General features: G+C 41.5%; 2 protein-coding genes and 1 non-coding gene across 3 annotated transcripts; 1 reads left to right on the plus strand and 2 right to left on the minus strand.

The window, feature by feature from the left end:
* Positions 1 to 154: 154 nt before the first annotated feature.
* Positions 155 to 2,457, plus strand: LOC111429848 (acetolactate synthase 3, chloroplastic-like). The gene has a single exon (XM_023065893.1). It carries the CDS (start codon positions 222 to 224, stop codon positions 2,217 to 2,219), a length of 1,998 nt encoding a protein of 665 aa, XP_022921661.1. The 5' UTR covers positions 155 to 221; the 3' UTR covers positions 2,220 to 2,457.
* A 3,420-nt stretch (positions 2,458 to 5,877) lies between these two features.
* On the minus strand, positions 5,878 to 6,582 carry LOC111429927 (protein indeterminate-domain 16-like). The gene has a single exon (XM_023066005.1). It carries the CDS (start codon positions 6,499 to 6,501, stop codon positions 5,992 to 5,994), a length of 510 nt encoding a protein of 169 aa, XP_022921773.1. The 5' UTR covers positions 6,502 to 6,582; the 3' UTR covers positions 5,878 to 5,991.
* Positions 6,583 to 7,693: 1,111 nt separating this feature from the next.
* On the minus strand, positions 7,694 to 7,774 carry TRNAL-AAG. The gene has a single exon. It is a non-coding gene; the product is annotated as a tRNA-Leu (tRNA).
* Between the last annotated feature and the right edge of the window lie 1,602 nt (positions 7,775 to 9,376).

Raw genomic sequence — 9,376 nt, forward strand, 5'->3', positions numbered from 1 at the left:
TAACACAGAATTTAAATTCAAATATTTAAGAAATTAAAAAAAAAAAATTGTTATTTTGACCGAAAATATATGAAAGGGCAACTTAATTTGTGGGAATCCAGGGATATCCAGCGGTAATAATAGCTGGTTAAAAAATAAATATAAATTCCAAGATCATTGCGAGCCACTACTTCATACACCAATTCCCTGCTGCTTGATCCCCCATCGCCTCATCCTTCACCATGTCATCAATGGCGGCGGCTACATCTCCCTGCGCCTCCAAATCCTTCTCCAAATCCTCCTCCTTTATTCTTCCTAAACCCTTCTCCAGATTCCATCTTTCATTTTCCCCTCTTCCTTGCAATCCCATTTTTCGCCGTCCTCTTCGCATCTGCAGCACCTCTCTCTCAAATCCTTCCCCAAAACCTTCCTCTTCCACAGCCTCCGCCCTTGCTGTCGACACTTCCACCATCCCCACTCCTGAGATTTTCGTCTCTCGATTCGCCGCTGATGAACCCAGAAAAGGCGCCGATATCCTCGTCGAGGCTCTCGAGCGCCAAGGCGTCACCGATGTCTTTGCTTACCCCGGCGGCGCGTCCATGGAAATCCATCAGGCCCTCACGCGCTCTTCGTCCATCCGTAACGTTCTCCCCCGCCACGAACAGGGCGGCGTATTCGCCGCCGAGGGTTACGCTCGCTCCTCCGGCCTTCCCGGCGTTTGCATTGCAACTTCCGGCCCCGGCGCCACCAATCTGGTCAGCGGCCTTGCCGATGCCCTCCTCGACAGCGTTCCGTTGGTGGCCATTACAGGGCAAGTTCCGAGGAGAATGATCGGTACCGATGCGTTTCAGGAAACTCCCATCGTAGAGGTAACACGCTCTATTACAAAGCACAATTATCTGGTTCTTGATGTAGATGACATTCCTAGGATTGTGAGCGAGGCATTTTTTCTCGCAATTTCTGGTCGTCCTGGTCCTGTTCTTATTGATATTCCCAAAGACGTTCAGCAACAGCTCGCGATTCCTAATTGGAATCAGCCCATGAAATTACCTGGTTACTTGTCTAGATTACCTAAGCCTCCCATCGATTCTCATTTGGAACAAATTGTGCGATTGATCTCTGAATCTAAGAAGCCTGTTCTTTACGTGGGTGGAGGGTGTTTGAATTCGTCAGAGGAGCTGCGGCGGTTTGTCGAGCTGACCGGGATTCCAGTGGCCAGCACTCTGATGGGTCTTGGGGCTTTTCCTTGCTCCGATGACTTGTCTCTGCAAATGCTGGGAATGCACGGGACAGTTTATGCCAACTATGCTGTGGATAAAGCGGACCTGTTGCTTGCATTTGGAGTGAGATTTGATGACCGTGTGACAGGGAAACTTGAGGCATTTGCAAGCCGTGCGAAGATTGTTCATATCGATATCGATTCTGCCGAGATTGGGAAGAACAAGCAGCCCCATGTATCGGTCTGTGGCGATGTGAAGTTGGCCTTGCAGGGAATGAATTGTTTACTTGAGAAGGTTGAGAAGCCTCACTTTGAATTCTCTGCGTGGAGAGAGGAGCTGAATGAGCAGAAATCAAAGTATCCATTGACTTTCAAGACATTTGATGAGGCCATTCCTCCACAGTATGCAATTCAAGTTCTTGATGAGCTAACCAATGGCGAGGCCATCGTAAGCACAGGGGTGGGGCAGCATCAGATGTGGGCAGCTCAGTTCTACAAGTACAAGAAGCCACGCCAGTGGTTAACCTCTGGCGGGTTAGGTGCAATGGGCTTTGGACTGCCTGCAGCAATGGGGGCAGCAGTAGCAAATCCGGGCGCGATAGTCGTTGACATCGACGGGGATGGGAGTTTCATGATGAATGTCCAAGAACTGGCAACAATCAGTGTTGAGAAACTTCCCGTGAAGATCCTGCTGCTGAACAACCAGCATCTGGGCATGGTTGTGCAGTGGGAGGATCGGTTCTACAAAGCCAACAGAGCTCATACATACCTGGGAGACCCATCAAACGAATCTGAGATATTCCCCAACATGTTGAAGTTTGCAGAGGGATGCGGGATCCAGGCGGCACGTGTGACGAAGAGGGCGGAGTTAAGAGCGGCAATGAAGAAGATGCTGGAGACGGAAGGGCCTTACTTGTTGGATGTGATCGTACCACATCAGGAACATGTGCTGCCGATGATTCCCAGTGGTGGTGCTTTCAAAGATGTGATCACAGAGGGAGATGGAAGATGCTCGTACTAATAATATGAATAATATATGATCATCCTTGTCACGCCACCAGATTACGTTCTCTCCCCCATATGTACATTATTGTTCCGTCTCATTTTAGTTTGTTTTGTTAGCTTCTTCTTGTTGCGCTTTGTCTTAGAAACAATGTTGTTGTTGTTGTTGTAAGAGTTCCTTCTCCCTAATTTATGCTTTGTTGCCGAACCCTAGTTTTGAATTTTGGTATTCAATACAATAAAAGATTGTCGCCAAATGCTGTAACCACGGAATACTGCAGTTGCCAAATGCTATATGGTAGCAAACTCGTAAGAAACTCCTGCATTTTTCTTACACACACACACAAGGGTTCTCTTAATGCTACCCTTATTCTTATTCTTACACACAAGGGTCCCATTAGCAAATGTGATCTTATAAGAAATGTTTCGTTTCTTTCTCCACCCAATGTGAGATCTCACAATCCACTCCCCTCTGGAGGGTTTTCACTCTTATAAAGAATGTTTCGTTCCCCTCTCCACCCGACGTGGAATCTCACAATCCACCCTCTTGGGAGAACATCTTGGCATACCGCCCATGTCTTGCTGGTTTCCACACCCTAATAAGAAATATTTCGTTCTCTCCACCCAATGTCCACACTCTTACAAGGGGGTTTACGCACTCCTATAAAGAATGGTTCGTTTCACCCCATGGGAGCTAGCGTCCTCACTAGCACATACCAGTGTCTTGCTGATTACCACACTCTTATAAGGAATATTGTTCCTCTCTTCACCTGATGTGGGATCTCACAATCCACCCCATGGAAGTCAGTCGCGTCCAGTGTCTTGTTGGTTTCCACACCTAAGGAATACTTCGTTCCTCTCTCCACCCGATGTGGGATCTCACAATCCACCCTCTCTGGGAGCCAGTATCCTCGCTAGCACACCGCCCTCTTGCTCTTATATCATGTGTAACAGTCCAAGTCCACCGCTAACAGATACTATCTCCTTATGGCCCATTACGTATCGCCATCAGCATCACAATTCACACCCTTATGAGAAATGTTTTGTAATCCTCCAACCGATACAAGACCTCACAAAACAGGACATGGATCAAGGTTGAAGCAGCTTATGAGAGAGAGAGAGAGAGAGAGAGAGAAAGACTACATCCATGAAGTAAAGCTAGAGTCAGGATGTTGTCTTGGTTGGTATAGATTGTGCAACAGAGAAAAAGGTAAGCATGAAGGAAAGAGGGAGAGAAGAAAGAGGTTTAGAATTCCATTATTCAAATGAAAAGGGCTGGTAGACAGTGTGTTAAAAGGTTCTTTGACTTTGAGAGGAAAACCGAGTCCCACTCCCCATTATACCCCATTTTCAACTTTTCTAGCTTCAAATGAAGGCTACCTTTCTCTTCCCCTCCCTTCCCTTCCCTTCCCTTCCCTTCCCTTCATTGGGCTTTGATACGACAACACCATCAAATCTTTCACCACTCTCTCTCTCTCTCTCTCTTACCTAGAAAGAGAAGGGTAAAAGGTTGTCATATTTAGAAAATTCACCGTCATCCTTGACCTTCACCGCCTTCACCACCACCACCACCCCCATGGTTTATGAACAAACAAACCCTCCCACAACATCCTTTCTCTGCCCCTGACAACTTTTTTTATAAACAAAAAAAAAGAAAAACAAAACCCCTTCCCTGACAGTTAAATTATTTTGATGTTTAATTTTGGAAGCATCTCTTAATCCATAATTGTTGTCCAACCAAACCCAACCCAACCCAGATTCATCACTGTTGGCTGTACCGTACGAACTTCTGCTTCTGAAAATGTTTCTCGAAAAGGCTGAAACTAAGGAAATAAAAAAATTAAAAAAAAAAAAAAAAAAGTTTGCATCTTCTCATCCACAGTTGCATCGCTTGTGAATCTCTCTCTCTATATACATATCAATGCTCCTCTGTTAATTATAGATGAATTTGCATCAGTTTGTTAAACATGCAGAAGAATGTGGGTTGAAACAAGCTAACTCATGTATGAACCCAAGGGAGTGTGTTATGAGAAAGAGAATCAGTTGGAAGGCATATATGGACAAGACGAAAGGACAAAAATATTAAGGTTTGGTCATAATGGAATCAGTAGTTTGATGTTTGGACAACCCATGTCCTACTCCTCCTTTTTCCCACTCCCTCCTCGAGAGAGAGAAAGAGAGTTTGTGTCAAAATAATTGGGTGCTCCTCTCCTCCCCATTCTCACCACCTGCTTCCATGGAGATCATCAATCAAACTCTCTCTATATTCCTTTCTTTTCATATATATATATATATATATATATATACACATTAACAAACAGTTTGAAATAAGATGTATAAATGTTTGCACATAACTCTTACTACTCCGCATCATGGCGAGTCTGACAAAATGTGTGCCTTTTTTAACCATTTTTATTTTTTTTCTTCACAGACACCCCATCCATCACAATTCAAAACTAAACTTGACTTTTGATCAACGAATCAAAAGAAGAAAAAAAAAAGAAAAAAAAAAAGAAAAAAAAAAGGGGGAGAGGGGAAGCCCTCATCATTTCATCTACCTTTCTGCACATGCCCATCAAAACAAATAATAATAATAATAAAGAAACCTGAATTGGCAATCGCGGCGGTGTGGACGGCGGAAGAAGGAGGAGGAGGAAAGGGTGGTATGGTGGGTTTAGGGTTAGGGTTAGAAGGATGAAATGAAATGTGGAGGTGCAGACAGCGATAGTGGTGGGGATGTTAGGATGAGCGGTAAGGTTAAAGGGGTTCCAAACAAAATTGGTACAGCTATCTCCCTGTCTTCTTCTTCCCTATCCATTTCTCACTTTTTGTTCTGATTCATTTTTTCTTCCTTTCTCTCCATCCACATCTTTCTCTCTTACATTTTCTCTTTTGACCTTTGACTCTTTCCTTCTTTTCATCTCTCTCCCTCTCTATATCTTTGTTTATCCATCTTAACTTAATGCATCTTCTCTCCCTATTACAACCCTTATTCTACCACCTTCATCTATCCTTCTTATTCTCCTTACTTAACCCATATTCACTATACCAACACATTCTATTAATCAAAACAATGAGTGAATCGCCTAATTGCATGCATTTTCATCCAAACAATGTGTATGTGGTTGGAAAGTGTTGCCTCATTCTTTACTCAAAATACATCTCCACACCTTCCCACTCATTGGAACTCAAAATTAATGTTACAATCTTCTTTTCTTTTTATATATATGAAAGAATATTAAAAAAATAATTAAAGAGACAGGAACAGGAATTCAATTATTTGTATACATGAGTCAGATGGTGTGATTTGTGATAATATAAACTAGATTTCCCAGAAAATAAAAAAACAAAAAAGGCAATCTAATAAAATATATACATGCCGATCTTCACTATCACAACTCCAAATTATGTCATAAACAAATACTCCATGTCCAAATTAATAGCTTTATTCCCAAAACAAAACCCTTTTTTTTTTTTTCTTTTTTCTGGAATTTTAGTTCCAAATTTTTAATTTTGTTTTCATTGTGTGATTGTTGATGAAGATGAAGATGATGATGATGACGACGACGACGACGACGATCCGAGTAATAACCCATATTTTGTGTGTATTTTTGTGAATTTAAAGGATTAATTGAAAGAAAGAAAGAAAGACACAGGCAGGCAGGCAGGCAGAGAGAGGGTTGAAACAAACTCTGCATAAGGCTTAATAATTAAGCTATGATAAGTGGATGAGGAAGAAGAGAAGAAAATAAGGGGGTAATTAATGAGATAAATTATGATTATGATTTTAATTAAGAAGCCCGAAACCTCTGCCTGCAAGATTGGCAAGTGATCTCCATGCACGTAGAGTCCATTTGCCGAGTGGCTCTCTCTTTCATACGCTCCGCCTTCTCCACTTCTTCTCGCGCCCTCTCCCACATCTGTCGAGCCCTTCCGAATTCCGTCTGCGCCAATTCTATCTCCCTCTTCGTCAGTTCTCTCACTCTCTCCGCGTACGCCTTTTCCATCGCCGCCAGCCTTATTTGCTCCGCCGCCTGCCACTTCAGCGCCTCCACGCAGCTCGCCGCCTCCGGCTTCATCACCTCCTCGTACTTGAACACGCACTCCGCCGTAGGCCGGATTGGCCTCACGCTTATCGATAGCTGCAGGTCCAGCGATCCTGGACCCGCTTCATACGGATCCGACCGGAACCTCATCGACGACGCGGACGGGCGGGACGACATGTGCGATGACGACGACGACGACGCTATGGTGTGAGGCGTCGGAAGGAGCTGCAACTCCTTCTGATCTTCATCTTCCATTTCTGAAGATACAAATAAAAAGGGAGATTGGTTTTCCTTTTTTTTTTTTTTTCTCTTTTTTCGTTTCTTGAGTACAATCGAAACAGGCTCTCTGAATGAAGTGCCACAAACTTGCACCTATATATATATATATATATATATATAACAAATTGGCTCCTGAATTTACCGTTTTACCCATCCCGTTTCTCTTCCATGATTCTGGATGTGTTGTTTACATTCATTCCCATACAACACCACCATGCTTCATATATATATAACCCCGTGAAAAGATTGCAATTTAATACTCTATAATTATCCCGTGATTATTAGAAACATGCAAATTCATCAAATAATTAAGCAAATATTAAAAGAAATGAAATTAGAAAATGGTTATTTTGAATGATTTGAATACATATTCAACGTCAATCCTTCCTAATCAAAGGAGAATAGATAGTAGAAGAAAGATTAGGTAGATGTCAAATAATTGATATCATAATTATTTTGAAAAGAGAAAAAAATTGCAATTGATACAAATTTTGTAACGTAGGGAGGTTCCTGGAAATAAGGACAAGAATGAATGGCATGATGGTCACAGAGAAAAGAAAATGTCAGAGAAATTAGGAAGAGTGGGAGGAACTCCGTTTGGGGGAAATAACGGATCACGTAATTGGATTATTGAGCCCATATATTCTAATCATAATATTAATAAATAATTTTGAGTTTATTTTTAGGTATTGTGTAGATGGAGGCGGAGGGGGGGGGGGCGTGGGGGATAATAATTAGGGCGCCACGTGCGTTTAATGAGTTGCAAGATTTTTGTTTATTTAAATAAGAGATCGGGAAGAATTAGGGAGGCGGTTGAGTTAATGAGATAAGAAATACGGTGAGCTTTATTGGTAGGGCAACAAGATGTCGGGCAGAGTACAAAAGAGAAAAAAGACCCACTCACTCCACTTTCTATCTCAACAAACCACGCACCGGGAATGGGCGCCCCCAGTGAGGCTGACCACTGACCGTAATTGTGGGTTCACTGACCTTGCCACTTGGAACGTTTATTCAGTGGGTCCCCCGTCTTTTCTTTTCTTTTTCTTTTTCTTTTTTTTTTCTTTTTGCGTTGGCTGGTGGCCTCACACGCTTGACACGTCAACCATCACAGCCCCCAAAAATAAATATCCCAAGTAATTAACTAAAAGAAACCATTAATCGAAGAGTGTGTGGAGAGTGGGATTTGAACCCACGCCCTTTCGGACCAGAACCTTAATCTGGCGCCTTAGACCAACTCGGCCATCTCCACGTTTTTGAGCAATCGATTAAGTTCAGTATCTATAAAAAGTGATTTATCTGAGCGAACCAGTAGCATTAGAACACGTGGAATGGAAGAGGAGCAGAACGTAGGGGTAAAGTAGGAGACATTTTGGACCCACAAGAAAGGGGAGGAAGTGGGGGAAATTGTTGGTATGCCTTTGTCGTCACCGGCAGAGATGCTGGGTTAGCTTCAAATTTCAAAGCCATTTTATGTTTATGTATTTGTACAGAATCGAAACAAATGGAAGTAGCGTTGGGGGAAGTGGCGGAGAGTTGAGGCAATGGCAATGAGACACAGACACATCGCTGCCTAGGTACTGTCCCAACTCCCTTAACCATCGACAATGCCTTTTTCTCTCAAGTTTAATATCCATTTCACTCCAAATCCCATATCCATTCATTCATCCATATGTGTATGGAGGGTAGCTCCCCTCGGACAATCATTTATGTATCATGCCCTCCAACTAAGCATTTCCTCTTCTACCCTACCTTCCCTTTGGCCACCCCACTTTTATTAAGTTATGCTTCCCAATGCTTTTTTCATTCCACCGAAAATCCTTTTACAAATGATTATATCGTCTTTCTACGTAAAACGTTTATACTACCCTCTTCAAACTTTGCTTACTACCAATGCTAAATAATGCTCCCTAGCTAGGTAAAACGTTTATGATCTCTCACTAACCTCTCATTTCGTACCTGTCTCTTATTCACTTTTTATGCCACCCTACCCTCTTTTATCAATATCTCTTTATACATACATTTTCTTGATTTTTTTATTATTTACATTTATTGGTTTCTTCCTTCAAATATTCCTTCTATTTACTCTATTTATTTATTTACATACTCAAAGTGAACAATATGATCGCGGAAGGTGTTTCCTAACATTTTTACCTATCCCATAATTTGTTCGACATATTTCTAAAGTTGAGTACTTTTCGTTAAATTTCTAATTATAATATTATGAATATTTTACCAAATTTGGAAATTTAGTTTAAATAAAGATTAAAAGTAATAATTTATATGCATGCACGCACATATGTGTGTAAGAACCAAGTATATAAAAAAGAGAGCAGAAATGAATAAATAAATAATGGGGTGAGTTTGGGCGGGTTGAGTTTCGGGTTCAGGCCCATATATTAGTTTAGGGTTGGGATAGTGGAGAAATGGGCCTTTACTGTTGCGTTTTGTTGTCTAACATTTATACGCAAATATAGTTTTTTCTTTTTTATAATTTTGAAGGGCATGATTGTTGCGTGGGGATGAAATAAATGTGGAGTTTGATACCTAATAAATAGCAGGAAGAGTGATGCATGCATGTGAATGTAATCATATTTGCTCTCTCCATCCATTACGTGCCCTTCCCCATTATTAAACCCTAAACTACTTCTTTTCCTTTACCTTGGAATTTGAGTTCCACCTAATCTTCATTCATAACCTCAATCAATCTTGCTTTTCCTTAATTAAATATATTTTCTAAACATTATCATTATCGTAACTACCATCCTTCCAACAACCATTACAAGCATAGCGTCTTACCCCCTTCTTTTTTTTTTTTTTTTTTTTTTTTTTTTTTTTTTTTTTTTTTTTTTTT

Source organism: Cucurbita moschata, unplaced genomic scaffold (genome assembly GCF_002738365.1).
Source record: "Cucurbita moschata cultivar Rifu unplaced genomic scaffold, Cmos_1.0 Cmo_Scf00032, whole genome shotgun sequence".
NCBI lineage: Eukaryota > Viridiplantae > Streptophyta > Magnoliopsida > Cucurbitales > Cucurbitaceae > Cucurbita > Cucurbita moschata.